At 52.2% G+C, this 19,281-nt stretch overlaps 1 protein-coding gene across 1 annotated transcript in view; it reads left to right on the top strand.

Moving 5' to 3' along the window:
* SHC3 (SHC adaptor protein 3) overlaps window positions 1–12,816 on the top strand; it is an 89,988-nt gene extending 77,172 nt beyond the window's left edge. The window contains exon 12 of the mRNA XM_044266085.1: window positions 12,479–12,816. Coding sequence (XP_044122020.1) covers window positions 12,479–12,607 — 129 coding nt within the window. The 3' untranslated portion in view covers window positions 12,608–12,816. The remainder of the gene's footprint in view (window positions 1–12,478) is intronic.
* Window positions 12,817–19,281: the final 6,465 nt, after the last annotated feature.

The raw sequence follows: 19,281 nt of genomic DNA, 5'->3' as shown, positions 1-19,281 counted from the left end.
CAAGCTGAGTCACCGAGTTTCTGTCCCTTGAGTGCATGCCGTGATGAGGCCGCACCTAAAGCCCTATTAACTGGCCTCTTGCTTTCCCGCTCGGGGAAGTCAGGCCTCCTGACGGTGAGCGTGGCCGCTCCTGGCGGCACGGCTGAGTCTGAAGAGCTCTGAGGATTTGCTTGCACTTCCCAGCTTCCAGTCAGTAAAGAGATTGACTTGATCTTGGCGCAGTCCAAGAACTGTTAAGTTTAATAAATGTAATGACATTAAATGAACCTTTAAATAAATTCCAGGATTGTTTTAAAAACTTGTTATCCAGTGAAAACAAAGACGCAGGTAGCATGATCAAATAGTAGCTCAGGGCATTGCCTGTCCTGACTGATGGGTCGGGACGAAGCCTCAGTCTTTGGCTAGCCTTGATCGCAATTTAATTTAATTTGGTAGAGGGGGACCTGACCAAATTTATGGCTTTTGGTGTCTGTACCTTGGCTCTGAGCCTCCTCTCCCCCCTGCACCTGGACAGCCCTTCCCGGGAATGTAGTGCAAACCCACCTTCTTTGGTCATGGGGATTTTCCCCACAGACGTACATCAGGGAAAATACATACTGTGTGTGCGTCTTAGAAATTTGGAACCATGATACTGCCCCCAGGGAAGCGAAATCCCATTTCATCTTGTTCACTTTTCCCTCGGCACGAGATCTGTCTGGGGTGCTTTCCATACGCGGAATCGTTGCTTGGCTGGTCTCCTGGGCGTCCCCCACTCTGTGGCCGCCGGTCACTTGTGGAAATCTCTCAGGAAGGGCTAAAGGCACCAGGGATCCTCTTGTGTGTTTGCCCCGCTGGTCTTCTGGGGCACGTCCCAGGGCTGGGGTTTTTGCTCACAGGATATGGGTACAGTTAGTGGCACCGGAGGCTCACTTTTCCTTCCAGAATGGCTGGACTACTGGGGTGGCAGCTGAGCACCGAGATTCCCTCCTCCTCCTCCTCCTCCTCCTGCTCCTCCTCCGCGTCGCCCTCCCAGTGTGGCGAATCTGAGTGGTGGGACGGGGAGGAAAGCGCGTCTCGGTGCTGGTTGTGTTGTCCTTTGACTGCATGTCCCCGGGTCCCTCCTGGAAACATCACGTTCCCGCCTCCCCCCACGCGTCTCTTCTGACCGTCTCCCTGGTCTCTCCCACTGGTTCTCAGCCACGCAGCTGCCACAAGAGCTCTCCCGTGTTCTCACGCATCTGATCATTTTGTCCGTGATGTTCTCCACCAAATAGAAGTTTCCCTTGTGCAAGAGGCTCACGGTATTGAGTTTTAGAGGATTTTCTCGCCTTTGGTCACAGACATACTCTGCTCTTCTATATTTTCTTCATTTGGCTTTGAAAGCTTTGTTTTTCACGTTTATGTTTTAATTCTCACTGAAGGTACTTGGAAGATGACCTAAGATGAGGACCCCACACTGTTTAGATCTGCAGGCAGTGAGCCAACATGGGTCCCGCGGACGGTCCTTGTGCTCACACCCCATGCCTGGCGTGTCGGGTTGCGTCCTGAGTGCGCGCCTGCTCTGTCCTGCTGACCTCCTGCCCCGGTACCGGTGCCCTGCCGCTCGGTCATTGTGGCTTTGAAACAGTCTTATCACCTGGTTTCACGGCTTCCTCGTGAAACTCCTTTCTGTGCTCTCTAGCGTAGGTGTTCTCAGGCCTTTTTCCTCTTTGTTCGGGTTTTAGAGCCCGTTTATCCAGGCACTGAGAACGCGGGATTCTGGTAGGACTGACGCTGAATTTGCCGATGAGTTTTGGGGACCGCCAACGGCGTGCAGCGTTCGGTCATCACGTCCATGAACATGGCCTGATGTCTACTTATTTAGCGTTAAGATGCCCGCTGTTAGAATTTAAAAATTCTCTCCAGGAGGTTCTTGTGCTCCTTTGTTTGGTTACTTCCTAGATTGTCTGGTTTTAATCTTGTTGAACGTGGTGTTTTTGGTTACGTTTTCTCAACAGTGACTGCTGCCAGGAGAGGAATGTGGCGTGATCTCGTGCCCAGAAATCTTGCCGATGGCAGCGGTTTTCTGGGACACTGGTTATGCAGTGGCAGGCACAACAGCTGCGTCTCCTGCCTCCCAGCTCCCGACCCCACGGGATGGTCCCGCCCCACTGTGCTGACCGGGCGCCCATGGACGGTGACCGGGAGAGGGCGCCCTTGTCTTGTTCCCAGACTGAAAGGGGCTGTTGGAGGCTTTGTCCCCTTAAGGGTGATGTAAGCTTTTGGTAGCTCTTCTTCACCTGCCCAAAGCTTGGCACTCCCTGGTTCATTCACTCCACAAAGTGCACTGACCGCATAGCTACTGAGGCCAGGCACTGGCTTGTCACTTGGGCTACGGCCAAGAACCAGGTGCAAAACACTATTCCTGCTTGTGTGTAAGTCACACGTATTCATCTCTTAATTACTTTTGTCATACTGGATTTTATTGAATGCTTCTTCAGCATCGCCTGATATAATGGAATAATAGTGTGGTCTTTTCTTGAGTCCGTGAACGTGGGGATCTGCTCAGGCAGGTTTTTCTGAAGCTTCGCCCTGGCATGAGCTCTGCTTGGTCCTGACGTGGTCTTCACGGCGTGGCCGGGTTGGGGCATCCAACACTAATTTTCGGACATTTCCAGCTGCACTTGCGAGGTGAGGTCAGTCTTCGTGGTCTTTGCTGCCTTTTGTTGGTGCTGCTAATCTGGTTGGGGTGTGAACGTTAGAGGGTTCTGTTCACCTCTTACAACAAGCAAGGCTCACTCCGGATCAGAGAACCCTCCCTCCCCGTCTCACGTCACACAGAACCCCTGGGCGGGCCCCTATTTCCGTGCCATGATTTATTTTGACCCTGAAGCCCTTGTCACAAACAGGCACTCATTTATTTGTTAACATGCTTATTAATTGGTTTTCCCCACTGGACCATCATCTCTGTGAAGGAGCAGCCTTAATCCTCGTGGTACCGTGCTGGGCGCCTCGTGCGTGTTTGAGGCACAGAGGGGCGCGGGGCTTTCTCGAGAGCTGACAGCCCCAGAGGCCACATGGTGCTAAGGGGCTGTGCTACTGACGGGAGTGTGTGTTTAGAACCTGTGCAGAGCGATTTCCCTGCGCAAGGGCTGCTATGGCATCTGTGTTCTCTGAAAAAAATACCCCAGCAAGTCGGTGAAAATATAAAGAGAGTAGCTGAGACTTTTAGGTATTTTTTGAAGATGAGAGGTTCACAATTTATCTAAATTATATCGCCTCAGAGGGCGAAGACAATTAATGCTTTATTTACTTGGTCCTTACAGACAAGAGGACAATGAGGGAAAGACAGGTATGACCTCTCCTCTACACGCGCACGGGGGAGAGAAGGTTAGGGAGCGGCCGGGCTGTGGCCACGAGCTGACAGCCGGTGTGTAAGCGCACCACGGACCCGGCCGTGCTGTCCACGTGGCTCCAATTTTGGAGGAAAAATGTCTAGTGCCGTTGAGGAAATCTGCAGGTCACGCTGCCTGAGAACCGTCCCTTTGGGAGGCTTTTTGCTGGGTGGGCTCATCTAGTTTAATTGATCCGGTGGAGGAGGGCTTCAGCTGAGAAGGGCCTCATCCCAAATGTAATGTCGCTTCCTTGCCGTTAGGACGCCAAAAGAGATGACGAGCACATTCTCTTCAATATTTATTCATCTGATTTTCATGGGAATCGGTTGGTCCCTGACTATAAAGGGGGAAACTTGGCAGAACAGATTCCTCTGAGAAAGAAGGATACGAAACGGTTCTGAGTCTAAATTTATTGCAGAGTACGCCAACCTGCGCGCCTTCCCGCTGCACACTGATCGCACAAGACGGGGGCTCCTGGGGTCGCGGGAGTCTCGGGGGACCAGGAGGGCAGGGGAGGAACTCCTGAGCCCCCGGGGCAGGGTGGGGCCCAGGCTCTGCAGGAGCAGCTTGGGAGAGGGAGTCCGGGGCGCGGGCATTGCTTGACAACACCCTCCCCATCCTTCAGTAGGCCCTCCTGAGTTTAAGATATTCCCCGAGGCCCCTGTCCCTGTGGCCAGAAGGGCCAGCAGACTGGGGCGGTCACCTACTTGCATTTGGACGGGTAACCGGCGCCCCCTGCCCCCCGTGGCTGGTGTGCCGTGGGCTTCCCAAACGTGGCCTCGGGGACTGGCACATTTGAAAGTACAGGCCAGCGTTCGGGAAATCACAGAATGACGGCAACCGTCCAACGCCCCACACTTATTAGGATTTTATTTTATTCTGAGAGTAATTAAGAAAACAAATCCCCCCCGCCATCCCTCCCCTTTAAAAGCCTTGTTCTTTTAAAGTTCTCTTTGTCTCAGGCAGACTAGATGGTGCTAAGTTAACCAATGACATGGGGATTCTTGCTGGTCTGAGCTGCAGTCCCCACTCACCCGGGGGGGAGGGGCTCTCTTGCCCCTCAGCTCTCCACCCCGATACGCCGCCACCACCTGCCTGCAGACCCCCTTCACCCCCCAACCCCCAGCTGTCCCAGGAAGGGGTGTTCTCCAGCGTTTACCTGGAGGCTGGGTGAAGGGGGCGCTGGGCCGGCTTCTCCCCAGCAGACCCACTCCTTTCCCTGTAATTACTAAATATTTGGGGGCAGGCACCATGAACCTACCTAAATGCTTTCTTCCCAACCAAACCTTCATGCTGCTAATGAATTTGTCTTCATCCGTGTGGATTCACGGCTCCCTGTGTGGTTTAGTGGGTTAATACCGACTGCCCTATTTGCTTCCTGCTGCTTCGAGCAGGTTTCGGTGTCCCTCTGACACGGCCTCATTCTTTTGCCCCTTCTTCCCTCAATACATAAGGGTATCATGGCACCGTCTTCCCCCGCTGCGGTCCCGTGCTCAGCCACTTCTCCGAAGGAACCCCAGCCTGCTCGTTTTCACGGGGAGACCAGGAGCTGCACATGGGTGTGGGGTTCTGCAGTTCATGGGGGACAGACTGGTGCACACACACGTGCATATCTGGGTCCATATCTGTGTCTCTGTGCATTAGAAATCCTATATTCACAATAATTCTTCCAATTCCACTCTGATTATCACAGAACTCATCCTACTTTTTTTCTTTTTCTACACTTAACAACCCTTTCTCCAGCAATGAGAAGTCTGGCCCCCAGCCTTCGTATTTTCAACTCTCTGGTTAACTCCCCTGTTCGACAACCCCCAGTCCCCCGACCACAGCCGCTGCCACTTCCCTTGCGGACGCTGCCCTCACCCTGTGGGGACGCCGACTTCTCTGCCCAGCCACTCCCCATGGGCTCCCTGTCCGCCCCGAGCGTGCCCCGCTGGGTGCCGCTGCCTCTGACCCCGCCCCCCGCCCCACCAAACCTGTCTCGCGGCACACTCCTGACTCGGCCTGGACTCTGCTCTCCTGTGGGGGGCCACTGGGGCTGCCCCCACCCGAAACACAGACACCTGTCTTTCTGGGCGTTTGGACCGATCGTTCACTCGGGAAGAAGAGGCAGTGGAAAGCAAGAGGAGCGATCGCGATCCAGGCTTCCTGCTGTCCCCGTCTCCAACACAAGCGACACAACATCATTGTTGCAGCCCACAGAAGTGAGGATGGTTACTCCACAGGTTCAGATTTCCCTGATTATCTGAAAGACGTGCTTCGTACGGTACCTTTGTTGGAATCAGAATTCAAACGTGGTGCACGTGGTGCATCGTATTCCAATTTTCCTTCTGTTTCCCCGACACCAGTGATTTGTTTGAGCGACTAGATACAGATTTTCCACAGAATACCCCACATCGTGATGTGGGCTGTAGTGCCCCCTGTGGCCTCATTTCCCTGCTTCTCTGACGCCCGGCTTTTCTATAAACTGATAGACACAGAGGCGTTAAAAACAGCCTCGGTGGGCCCTCGTTCACATACACGCCCATTTCAAGTGCACGATTCGGTGCTTGTCAGTCTATTCACAGCGGCGTGCACCCGTCACCGCAACCTGGAACACGTCTATCACCCACAAGAGGAACGCGAGGGCATTTGGCCTCTCCTCGCCAGCCTCCCAGCCCCTGTCCCTTTACCTCCCCGGGTTCTCCCTTACGGACGTCCCTCTGGATAGAATCATATAAATATGTAGACTTTGCAACTAACCTCTTGTCCTGAGTGTAGTGTTTTCCAGGTTCGTCCAGGAGGTAGCCCGCGCCAACCGCTCATTCCACCCTCTGGCCGAGGACGGTTCCACCTATGAACACAACACATTGACTTGTGACGGGTTTGCCGACGGACATTAGACTGTACCAGCAATGCTGCCGCAAACTTGACGTCCACGCTTCTGTGTGGACATATGTGCCCATTTCTCTCGGATCTCTAGCTCGGAGTGGGTTTTTTGGGTCATAGTGTAACTCTATAATCTGTCACTTGAGGAACTGTCAGATGGTTGTTCAAAGCAGCCACCCCATTTTCTGTTCCCTCTTACAGTACCCGAGGGCCCCCGTTTCTCTGCACCTGCTCCTGCCCTTGGCATCGACCAGCGTTTTGAGTCTGGCCGTCCCTGCGGGCGGGAAGTGGTACACCATCGTGACTTTGACTTGTGTTTCCCTGATGACTAAAAATGCCAAGCATCTTTTCAGGTGCTTCTTGGCTTTTTATGCATCTTTTTGGAGAAATGTCTATTCAAACCCTTTGTCAATTTTTTTGCTTCCTTCCTTTCAGATTTTTTTTATATTGTGGGAAAATACATATAACATAGAATTTGTCACCAAAACCGGGGCAGCGTGTAGTCCAGTGGGACAGAATGTGTGCGTGTAGTGATGGTGCCGTCCCCACCAGCCGTCTCCAGAACGCTCCTCATCAGACAAAACTGAAACTCTGTCCCCATTAAGTAACTCCCTGTCCCCTCCCAGCCCAGCACAAGGCATCCACTGTTCTCCTTTCAGTCTCTATGAATGTGACTCCTCTAAAGGCCTCACGAGTAGAATCACACAGTATTGGTCCTTTGGTGACTGGCCCATTTCACTCGGCGTGGTGTCCTCAGGCTCGTCCTCGCTGTACAGGTGTCAGATCTCCTTCCTGCCTGTGGTTCCGTCGTGTGCGCGGACCCCATGTTGCTTACCCGTTCATCCGTCGATGGACCCGTGTGTTGCTTCCACAGTTTAACTATTGTGGAACACGCTGCTATTAACACAATACACAGGCATCTCTCTGAGACTCTGCTTTCGACTTTCCAGGTAGCCAACCAGAAGTGGAGTTTTGAGTCACATGATCATCCATGAACAGATATTTTTTGAGAAGCCATCAGTTTACAGTGGCCACACCATTTTTATCAACAGTCTGTACAAATTTCTCTTCATCCTCGCTACCACTTGGCTGTTCTGGTTTGGGGAGAGCAGCCATCCTAACGGGTGTGAGGTTGTGTCTCACTGTAGTTTCGATTTGCATTTCACTGGTGATGAGTGATGTTGAACATTTTGTCACGTGCTTATTGAGCATTTCCAGATCTTCTTTGAAGAAATGTCTGTTCAGGTTCTTTGCCCATTTTCTAATCAGATTGCTCGTTTTTGTTGTTGAGTTTTAGAACTTTATATATTCTGGATATTAATCCCTTATTAGATGAGTTGTACAGTTCACAAATTTATCCCTCCCATTCTGTCGGTTGCTTTTTTAGTCTGTTGCTATAGTTCTTTAAATGCACAAAAGTTTATGAATTTCATGACGCCCAATTTGTCTGGCTTTTCTTTTGCTGCCTATGTATTTGGTACCAAATCTAAGAAACCATTGGAAATTCAATGTCTTGAAGCTTCTCCCCCATGTTTTCTTCTAAGAATATTAGGTCTTACGTTTAGGTCTTTGATCCATTTTGAGTTAAGTTTTGCATATGGCTTTAGCTCTGGGTACTTCATTCTTTCGTACATGGACATTCAGTCTTCCTAGTGCCATTTGTGGGAAAGATTGTCCCTTTCCAATTGAATGGTCCTGGCACCGCTATCAAAAATCACTTGACCATATACGTCAGAGTTCATTTCTAAACCCTCTGTTCTTTTCCACTGGTTTATATGCCAATCTTTATATCCATTCCGCACTGTTTTGATGACCATAGCTTTGTACTTAGTTTTGGAATCGGGAGGTATGGTGTGAGTCCTCCAACTTTTTCAAATTTGTTGGTCTTTTCAAAGCACCAGCTTTAGGTTTCATTGATTTCCTATATTTTTATTCTGTTTATCTCTGCTTTAATCTTTATGATGTCCTTTCTCCTGCTTGCTTCAGGGTTAACGTGCTTCCTTTTATTAGTGTCTTAAGGTGGGAGGTTGGGTTATTTGTGAGTTTCTAAATTTTCCTCCTGCGGTTGGGGAAAATGAGTGCTTGTGTGGGACAATGTGTTGGTTGGAAGGATGTAAGCAATTGCATACAAGACCACAAGGGTGACCAGCCCCCGGGGGCTGATGTGAGCCTGGCACTCTTTGGCACTGCGTCCATTGGGTCTAGGAAGGACCTGAACTTCCCCTTAATTTCAAATCTCAGGGAGGCCAGGCAGTGTGGCTGGATGGGTCTATATCCCACTTGAGTTAGTTGTATTTGGGCTGGACCCTCTGGGGGTGGAGGGTCTACTGGTGGATCTAGCCCAAGCTGAGACATTAGACAAAGGGCAGCAGGTCTGAGGATGCAGGCTCTTCCAGTAGAACCAGATTTTAATCAGGAAACATCTCTGCCAGATGGCTTTGTCTGAGACAGTGTGACCTTTTGGAAGAGGACATATATAATCATTCCATCTTTGGTGGAGTGTACTTGTTAATGTACAATCTCTAAACAGTATTTCCAACTGCTGGGCACCTACTTTAAATATTCCCCAGGCAACTCAAACCCACCATGCCTAACGCAGAAGGTATAGGCCCCACCGCCTTGCCCACTGCCCTGTGGATTCCTTCCCACACCTCGCCCCGCCCCCGAGCCTCAGCCACCAGCCTCTTCCCCCTCATGCATGTTTAGTTTTATAAGAAGCCACCAAATCATCTTCCAAAGTGGCAAGTCCCACCAGCAGTGAGGAGAGCTCCCGCTGCTGCACATCCCCGCCAGCATGTGGGGTGGTCGGTGTTCTGGATTTCGGCCATTCTGATATGTTTGTGGTAGCTCGTTTGAATTTGTGTTTCTCTGTTGACACGTGATGCAGAGCATCTTTCCATGTGCTCATTTGCCATCTGAACGTCTTCTTTGGTGAGATCTGGTTGTTTGTTTTCTTACTGTTGGTGTTAGAGGAGTTCTTTGTATATATTGGATACCAGCTCATTCTGAGGTAATTCTGAGAATTATCTTCTCCCAGTCTGTGGCCTCTCTTCTCACTCTCTTGACTATGTCACTTGTGGAGCAGAAGTTTTTAATTTTAATAAAGTTCCTCTGATTATTTCTTTCATTCATGAATCAGGCCTTTGATGCCCTATCTAAAAAGTCTTTACCAAATGCCTGGTCATCCAGGCTTTCCCCTGTGTTATCTTGTAGGAGTTCTATAGTTTTGCATTTTTACATTTAGGTCTGTGATCCATTTTTAGTTTCTGTGAGGGTGTGAGGTCTGGTCTAGGCTCCTTTTTTTTTTTTCCCTTCTTCTTTTCTTTTCTCTCTCTCTCTTTTTCTTTCTTTTTTTTTTCTTTTGCATGTGAATGTCCAGCTATTCCAGCACCATTTGTTGAAAATGGTATCTTGGCCTTATATTTCCTTTTTTGTCTGACTGCATATCTAGAACTTCCACTATGGTGGAAGGAGTGTGAGACCAGACATCCTGGCCTTGTTCAAGTTTCTCATCATGGAGGAGGATGTTAGTGGTAGGATTTTTGTAGATGTCCTTATCAAGTGGAGGAAGCCCACCCTGCATTCCTGGTTTCCTGAGAGTTTTTTATTTTAAAGGAATTGGTTGAATTTTGTAAAATGCCTTTTCTGGATCTATTGATATGATCATGCAGTATTTTGTCTTTAGGCTTAATGATGGGATGGAGCACATTAATGGATTTCAGAATGTAGAAGCCCTGCACCCCTAGGACACATTCCGCTCTGTCATGGTGTGTAATTCTCTCTGTACAGTGTTAGATTCAGTTTGCTGTTTTGTTGAGGATTCTTACATCTGTGTTCATAAGACATGTTGGTCTATAGTTCTCTTTTCCAGTAGTGTCTTTGTCTGCTTTTGATATTAGGGTAATACCAGCCTCAAAGAGTGAGTTATGTAGTACTCCTTGTGCTTCTGTCTTCTGAGTGAGATTGGAAGGACTTGGTACCACTTATTCTTCAAGTGTTTGGTAGAATTGACCAGCGAACCCATCTGGGCCTGGTGCTTTCTGTGTTGGAAGATTATTAATGACAGATTCTGTTTTTTAAATAGACATAGGCTTATTGAGACAGTCTATTTCTTCTTGTAAGAGTTTTAGGAGATGATGTCTTTCAAGAAAATGGTCCATTTTTATTTGGTTTATCAAGTATGTGGGCCTAGCGTTGTTTCTGGTATTCCATACTTATCTTTTTAATGTCCACAAGATCCATAGTAATGACTCTTCTTTCATTTCTGATATTAGTAATTTGTGTCCTCTCATTTTTTTTTCTTAGCATGGCTGGAGGTTTATTAATTTTTTAATCTTTTTGAAGGACCAGCTTTGAGATCATTGATGTCTCTATTGATTTCTTGTTCCTAATGTCATTGGTTTCTACTCTAATTTTTTATTCATTCTCTAGTTTCCTAATTAAAGCTTGGGTTACTGATTTCAGATCTTTCTTCCTTTCTGAACCACATAGCAGGGGGGTCCATACAGACAACTCTGTAGGCTGCAAGTTCTCTGGCTAGGTGCCAGACTGGAGTTTCAGTAAGTATTTAGGAGAATTTGGCAGTAAATTTATATGACTTGTCTCTTCTGTGTACCTTTGTTTGCATGTGTGTGTGTGTGTGTGTGTTTATGGCAGCCAAAGATGCTGATCAGTGGGCTCTCAGCTTGGATGGCATGTTGGAGTCACAGGGTTTTTGTGAAATGCCCTAGTGGCCAAGCCCCGCCATGAGCTCCTGGTGGAGTTGACCTGGGCATGGGGCTTACTGGATGCACTCAGGCGGTTTGGATGTGAGCCCAGGTGGACACTACTGTCCCAGACACCTCCTGTCAAAATTCCTCATTCACCCCTGTTGCCCCAGAACTTAAATGAGTATTAATCACTAAGAAGTGGGAAAAAGAAGTCAACATCAAAGCAACACCCCAATAGTAGTCTCAAGCTCAAGTCTCAAGTCCTTAGTGCCCCTTACCTCTAAGATAGCCCCCCCATCTTGGGTCACCCCAGGGTCTTTCTGGGATGGGAATTCCAAGAAACCTAGGACGATTGAAGAATTTCAATGAAAAGATGCCCCAAAGTCTAACAAAAGGATTTCTTTCTGAACGTGCCCATCAGGTTGCCTCCTACGTGAGGGTCAATGCCCAGGAGTTGGGAGCCCTGTGGCCCAGTGGGTCCCTTCCTCTCAGGTGCTTACAGAGACCGGTGGGGACAGAGGCCTCCTCAGAGTGGGACCCTAGGCGATGAAAACATCCTCATTTCAAAGCTTCTGCTCTTGCCTTTGTTGGTAGAGCCCAGAGCTGATGGCCTGGGGGCTTTGATCGGCCCACCTGGAGTATAAACTTGGGGTGCGAAAGAGATCAGGGCTGAAGGCCCAGAGATTGACAACCCATCGGTAGGTTGGTAGAGAGGGAGAGACAAGAGTCACATTAGGTGTGGGAATGAGAATACCGGGACAGATAAAGGAGGAGGAGAATAGAAGTGCCCTCAGAGTCCCTGAGAGAAAGGAGGGGAAAGCTGATCGCCCCCAGCAATAAGGCTGGAGAGAGAGGCTAGGAACCCAAGGCATCCCAGTGCCATCGTGAGGACCATCCAGAGGCCTGGAGGGCCAGCAGGTGTAGCCAGGCACCTGCTCTCTGCCCTGTCTCCCACCTCCCACCAAAAGAGCCGGCTGCAGGGGGATCCTGTCCAGAGAAGACGGGGAGACTGCCCAGGCCAGGCCGTATCTACCTTCTTCAAGCAAGGTCTACATTGGGAGTGTAGCAGCTCAGGAACCAGGGTTCAGGCCCAGTGAGCAGAGGGAAGCGGTGGACCTCCCTCCACACACATGCCCCTAAGCCCAGGTGTTCAATTGTTCAGGAGAACCTGGCGGGCAGGCATCCCAAGGCTCCAGAGCCATGCGGTCAACAGTGTCGGCACCCAGACAGGCTTATGCTCCGGTGGGCGCCAGAAGAGCCGTGTGGATCCCTCCCGTCGGGAGTGCAGGGCCGCTAGACAGATACTTCAGGGACAGCAAGGGAGCAGGAGAGAAAAGGCTGGTAGCGGAGGGCTAGGTAGGTGCTGAAGGTGGGTGACAGATGACTGGCCAGTGACAATGACTGGGGACTTGAAAAACATGTCTCTGAGAGTGTGGGGACCCCCGGAGGGCACCACTCAGGTTCCCCTGGTCTGGCTGGTTCTGAGCACAGGCATTCTCTCCCGTCTGCCTGTGTGTCACGATTTCCTACCCTCTGTGTCCCTCCCAGATCCGGACAAAGGACAAGGTCTTCGACAGCATCAGCCACCTCATCAACCACCACCTGGAGAACAGCCTGCCCATTGTCTCCGCAGGAAGCGAGCTCTGCCTCCAGCAGCCGGTGGAGAAGGCTCCGTGACCGGCCAGCCACCCTGTCCTGACCCCACACCGATGGTCAGGAGTCCTGGCTCTTCCCGGAAGATGGATATGAAGGCTCTGGAAACTCAGGCCGCTGCCCGCGGGCTCAGAGCCTCATCCAAATGCCCCAGGAGGAAAGTGTCCGTCAAGTGCAAGTTTCATAAACTTGTTCTGATTTTCTCATGTGCATATTAAAGGTGTACATACCTATACACTGTACAAATTATCCCTCTATATTTATATTTTTTAAGACCAAGAGAGATGTAAGACTAACGTTCTGTGCTGTATGTTTTTAATGGGAAAAAAATGTTTGACTGTAGTTGTCTGGGCAAAAATTTAATTCAACTGACCCATTCTACTGAAAAATTCCACTAGGAAGGTGTTGCCTGCAGCTTTATCTGATAAGCCCCACATAGGGGAGAGAAGCAGGCAGGAGGGCTGGGAGTCCATGTGGAGCTGTAGCGGAAGAAGGCAGGCGGCTCCCCAGAGCAGCTGAGCTCTGCACAGAACCCTCCGTGAACGGCCGGTCCTGGTTGCTGCCACTTGGAGCCGCTGGCGTCCCTTCCTCCGTGGTGCGTCTCCCCCAGCCGTCGGCCTCACACCTGTGCGGTCGCAGTGCTGATGGCTGGTGCCACTGTGCTAAGGGGAGGGGTGGGGGGTGTCCCAGCTTTCCCGGGCGGTGCTGGGCGCAGGAATGCTGTCCGTCTTGACCAGTGTTGTCCAGGGGTCTGTTTGACGGCCAAATGGGGGTACAAAGCGAGCCTCCGCGACCAAGATCTTGACGGGCGCGTGCTTCCCATATGGTCATCTGTGTGACGACAAACGAGCATGTGCGGAGGGCGGGGGGGCAACGTCTTGGTTTCCGCGTCCTTGCAGCCCGCACGCCGCCCGCCGCTGCCGGGGTAGCCGCTGGGAGACAGCACGTCACCCCCGCCACGCGCTGAGGCCGAGGCAGATGCCAGCGCGTGCTCAGCCCTGAGACCTCGGCACGGCTGCTGCTCCCGCTTCACCGTCGTCTCAGGCTGGGGACTCGGGAGTTCGGGGAGTCGGACTGAGGTTTCGCTGCGCAAGTGGTTGTTGGTAGTGCGGCTTGCTGTCTCTGCCACAGATTTTCCAGTTGCTCCCTGGAACGGGCCTATGATTCCTTCCCAGGTCATTTGGGGCCAACAGGGGGGACAGTGTTTCTAGTTTTAAAAAACACCTGGTTGAGGTTAACTTGGGATTTAACAGATGCCGTCTTAAAAGCCGAAGGGCTCACCTGTCGGTGGGCACCTGTCTCTGGTGCCAGGCCCAAGCTCCCGTCCCCTGCCGTCCCACAGCCCGCGGGGGCCCTGGGTCAGGGCTCCGGGACTTGCCGCACACTACTAGTGGGGCAGGAATAAATTTGATGCTTCAAGAATGAGGAGTTAAGGCTGGATTTTAAACATTCTGACGAGTAGTAATTCTGCGAAGTTCTATTTCTGAAGGAGCCCCATTTCTGTTCTCAGGGTGTGGGTGTGTGTCCAGGATGGAAGGAGAGGTGCAGCAAGTGGGTGACATCGGGCAGGTCCGAAGGTTTGTGTGCAGGCTTCTTAGGAGTTTTTGTCCTTTGAGGGTCCAAGGAGTCCCAGAAGACAGTGGCTTCGATCTAGAATGTTCTGCCGTGGGTTAGAACTAAGGTAGGGCCACCCACCCCTCCTGGAGCAGCTCTGGTTTCAGTCGCATGAGGAGACCCAGTCCACGTTACCCAGAAGCAATGGGAGCTGAACAGGACTGGGGCAGCAGCTGGTTGGGGGCAGCTGTGGGAACCCCTCGTGTGGCGTCCCCGGAGGCCTGCAGCCCTGCAGACATACACAGAGGTCGCAGCCCTGTGTGCGAGTGTCCACACATGTAATAAACGGATGAAATGACTTCTCTGGATGGCCTGCGGGGCCCGCTGAGTAATCTTAAGGGCCGGCCCCAAATTCTAATATTTAAGGGCAAACTAGGAAAGGCTGGTTAGGGACCCGGAGACCCTGCACAGCTGACCTGTGTTCTTTACGCTCCCGGGGATGTGAGATATGATCATCAGTACGGTTTAGAGCTCTCTGCTGTGCAGTCAGTGATTCGCTCAGCGGTGATAAGCAACATCTATCCTGTCTTTTTTCATGAGAATCAATTTAGAAAATTAGAAATATTGGGGGCGATCAAATTTTGTTTCAATATTAATTCAAAATATGTATTTTGAAGTTCGGATTCCAGGATTGCTTACAACACAACAGGCCAGTGGAAATCTGGGCTTCTCTGTACTGCCAGAGAGCCAGCAGATGGCTGCCATTCTCTCATGGTCATCCCTCCCCTGTGTGAGGCGGGTTGGGGCCCCACAGGTCACCGCAGCTCGCCTTCAAGGTCGTGAAATAGGCATGATAGGGAGCCCCACTCACGGGGGAGAAACTGAGGCACGGGGGGCGCCTCACGCTGCTCTAAGCCATGCAGTGGGCAGGCGCAGAGCTGTGCTCCCTCCACATTTCTGGGCTCTGCTGCACCTGGAGATCAGGATTCCCAGGCAAAGACGGCCACTCCCTGCCCAGCCTGGGGGCCCCTCGTCCAGCCCCGGACCACACCTCTGCCAGGCAAGGCTGTGTGTTCCTGGACCCCCAAGTCCCCGGATACATTTGCTGCTCAGTGTGCCCAGCCCCCTGGAGCCTCAGGGGCACTGGACATGCTGCTTCTCAGCCCAGGCCTCTGGCATGCACGGCAGGTCCCACAGGCCCACGACAGCCATGCCACCCACTGCCCCTCCCACCCACACCACTACGTGTGAACGAGTGGGACTTTCATCGGTGGTTTTGGTGAGCCCTGGTGCTGGGTCTCAGCTGGGGCCGAACCGCCCCGTGGACTGTCTGACGGCCAACCATTCAGACATTTCCAGTCCCAACTCTGTGTGGACTCTGCCACTCCCGGGTTCTCAGCTCGAGAGGCCAAGGGGCCCAGCAGCCGCGTCACTGTGACACACGTTTCACCGCTGGACGCTGTCTCAGGTGTTGGGGTGGATGGGCAGACAGAGACCAAGGTCCAGGGATGGAGGCTGTGTCCGATGCCTCCTTCCCATATGTGGTTCCTTCCCATAAGTGACCCTCAGAGACGAAGGTTCTAGTCCTCCCTTCCCTGAGTCAGTCCCCTGGTGAAAGCAATTCCCACAAGATCACAGGCCTCCCCAGAGCCGCACAGCCTCACGTTTGTTGCTGGGTGTCTCTGAGCGCCACCCGCCCGCACCCCTCCCGCGACATGGAGGCGGGTGCTCGTGAATATACGGAAACAGGAAGGACAGTTGCTCCTCGCGCAGGTGCAATGGGCTCCCTCGCTGTGTTCCCACACCGGCGGGTCATCCGCGCCTTTCTGCGGGTGGACACAGCCCGATAGGAAGGGGACGGGAATTGTGGAAATACTGCGCTTAGGTCATTGTGTGCCGCAGACAGATCTCAGTCCTGAGTTTTAGGATAATACCTGGCGCTGCAGTCAAACTCAAAAAATTTGTCCTGAGAGAAATGAATTGGGAAAACCACTTTATGAGAAGGTGTTGCCACCTGGGCATGCCAGGGCCACGCAGGGGTAGCAAGCAAGGGAGCCGTCTAGGACGTGCCGCTGCAGAAGTGCATGAGCTGGGCCCAGGAGACTTGCTGGAGCGCAGTGACGGTCAGTGGCTGAATCTCAGGCAGAGCACAGGACTTATTAGGGTCCTTTACCGTTTGGGTATAAAGCTCAGCCCCTGGTGGAAAATGGCGCAGAGCTCTTCCCTCCTCCTTGGGTTTGCCTTCATGCTCATTCTTTTCACAAAAGGCATAAAGATGGGAGTCTTACACGGATAAGGAAGTGCTTCTGGGGTGCTTCAGAAGCAGACCCTGAGGCGGTCTAACTGTATGTCGTTTCTCTGGGTGATGCCCCAGGGGCAGGGAAGGGAAGGAAGCTGAGGACGAGGGCACGCTCAGGCAGGTCACCGCGATGTGGAAGATTAACGGCGCCAAGGGACAGCAGGAGATGGGGCTGGACACACGTCAGCGTTCACCCAGCAGCCCATCACACGTAGAAAGCAGGCCCCATGCACACCTGAGCACGGGGCGGGGGGCCCCAGGCAGGGCGACTGGCCTCCAGGCTAAGCAGATCTGGAGTGGACGGACAACGAGGCGCCCCCCGGGGCCCCACCCCAGGAGGTCTGCACAGGAACCAAGAGTTTGCATTTCTAGTAAATTGAGCGACGCTGGTGGGGAGTGTGGACTTTGAGGACCGCCATGCGGTGTGAGCTGCTGGCCTCTGACCCTCCCTTGTTGAGGGTTGTCCCCCCTCTAATTTAGGACTTTGTTTTCGCACCACCTCATGTCACAGATCCCAGAGTCCATGCTCTGGGCTTTCCAAATGGAGGATTAATAAGCGTTTAGAACTCCGTGCACTCGCCGCTGGCACATACAATGCCATCTGCCAGCCACGACTTACTTATAATGGGGTTTATACATATTTATAAGTTTGCAGGCAACAAATGCACAGTTTAAAAACTGGCCCATTTTGTAGTAGCTGGAAAAGCCGCAGTTTCCTACCAGGCCTTTGAATGTCACCCTTGTGCATGCACATATGTACCTCCACTGGTCAGGACGGACGCACACCTGTGTGTGTGTGTGCGTGTGTGCGTGTGCGCGCAGGCGGGCCACCTGGGCGGTGCACACCTCGAGACTCCCCCGTGTGCTGGTATTTTAACCAACAGGGGCAGCAGAAAGTGAACCGGATGTGCAGAGTTTGGCATCTGCGGACACATGGAGGAGGTCCTGGATGCTGCCGGGCGTGCGGCCCGAGGGCAAAGGGATGGGAACAGACAGGAGGGCTCCGGAGGAAGTCACAGAGGGTCGGGAGGCAAGGGAAGCCAGCAGGGAAGACAAGGCCAGGAGGGAGACAGTGGAGGAGGACGGAGGCACACAGAAGGGTGTTACCCGGCAGCGTGCGGCGTCTCTCAGAGACCAGAGAGGAAAGACAAGGAGGGTCGGCGTGGCAAGGCTGTCCCCACCAGGTGTGCTGGGGACAGCTGGCTGCCTGGCTTCTAGGCATTCCCAGCCAACCTGCTCTTGGCCTGCTCTGTGCAGTGGTTCCTGTGTGGCAGGCACGGCGCTGGGCTCCTCGTAGGGGACAAGCACGCAGGGGGCATGAGCATGTGACAAGCCTGATGGCCGACGCAGTCATGTTCCACAGGACGGTGGAGGCCGGGGTTCCCGGGGGATGCTGGCGTGGGAGTGTCAGAGCGGGCAGACAGGGTAGGGGCCCCAGAGGGGACAGGGCAGCGTCACATACAATGGCTGCTGTCAGTTGGGACACTGGAGGCTGGCAGCGCCCCCCGACCCGGATGGCCAGGAGGACCATTCTCATGGAAGAAAGGGCCAGATTACGTTGCCGCCCACCCCCCCATGCTGATTTCTATCAGTGCACAGGGAGAGCATGTGTGGTTCTGTGTGTCACAGCGGACTGAGCTCACGCTCACCTGGGACCTTTCTCCCACAACCAAATGTTCTATCCAGCCGAATCAAGCAGCAATCAACACAGAAAAGAAGGGGCATATCCATCTCTGAACACCAAATTTCCTTTTTCTGTAATGACTGTGTGTCGGTTGCAAGTGGAATGTTCTCTGTTCATTTGCCTTTTGAATAAAACTTGTTCCAGAATAAATATTGTAAAAAAAATTAAGTACGTGAGTGTTTCTTTGCATTCAGAATTAAACGTCTGTTAAAATCCAAGGACTAGGAGAGAACTCCATGTAAACTTCATGTGTAATAACAGGATATTTATTACTTTTTAAAAAGCATTTGAATGACAAATTCTATATATTGATAAATATTATTTGAGAATTTTGTGTTCTGTTTCCCATTAGCATGTGCGGGACAAACATGGGTCGCTGGGAAGGTTCTGTCCGGGTTTTGTGGCCTACTGACCACTTTCTGTTTGGACGCTGGGACAGCACCTGGATGCTGGGAGTAAATTCCTGCGCCGATCTGAAGCTTTTGGAGCTCTGTTCCGCGAAGGCTGGGACTGCCTGAGCAGTGTGGGGCCCAGGAGAGGCCCCCAGCACGGCGGGGAGGGCAGCAGCCTCCGGGCCCTCCTGACTCGGCGCACCCCCCTCACTCCTTCAGGACGTGATGTGGCTTTGGGTTGAGTGGAGGGACGTGGTGTCCCCCAGGGTCACCCCCGCGGGGGCCATGCCACTCCGTCTCCTTCTCACTGGTTATCAGAAAATGAGCCTTCATTTCGGGATAGTGCTGTGTGCATTTCTGACCATGTAGCAGACCGTTTGATATCTTGACTTAGATACTAAAAACATTTGGGTGTTGAGGTTTTGTCCTCGTGGGCACAATTTCAAAGCATGGACTCGGTCACTCGATTAGACATTTTCTATAAAATGCACCTCGTTACATGTCCGTGGAAGGCTCTTCACCAACGCGTTATATCCTCCGGTCCGGGGTGCAGAGAAATAGCCGCTTCCTCCGCTCCCCGTGCAGACGGCTGTCGCTGGGACTCTGAGCAATAAAGGGCTGTGTGAAAAGTCTCCAGGTCTTGTGTTGCCTCACGGGGGCGAGAACAGAGCTTGGAACCTTCCCATGGAGAGCAGGCACTCTGACAGCCCCAGCCTGGGTCCACGTGGTGGCCTGGCTGCCGTGTTCCTGGCGGGCTTCGCGGTCACAC

Source organism: Neovison vison, chromosome 9 (genome assembly GCF_020171115.1).
Source record: "Neovison vison isolate M4711 chromosome 9, ASM_NN_V1, whole genome shotgun sequence".
NCBI classification, from domain to species: Eukaryota; Metazoa; Chordata; class Mammalia; order Carnivora; family Mustelidae; genus Neogale; species Neogale vison.
Note: the sequence above shows the minus strand (reverse complement) of the source record. Positions and strands in the feature narration are given on the sequence as shown.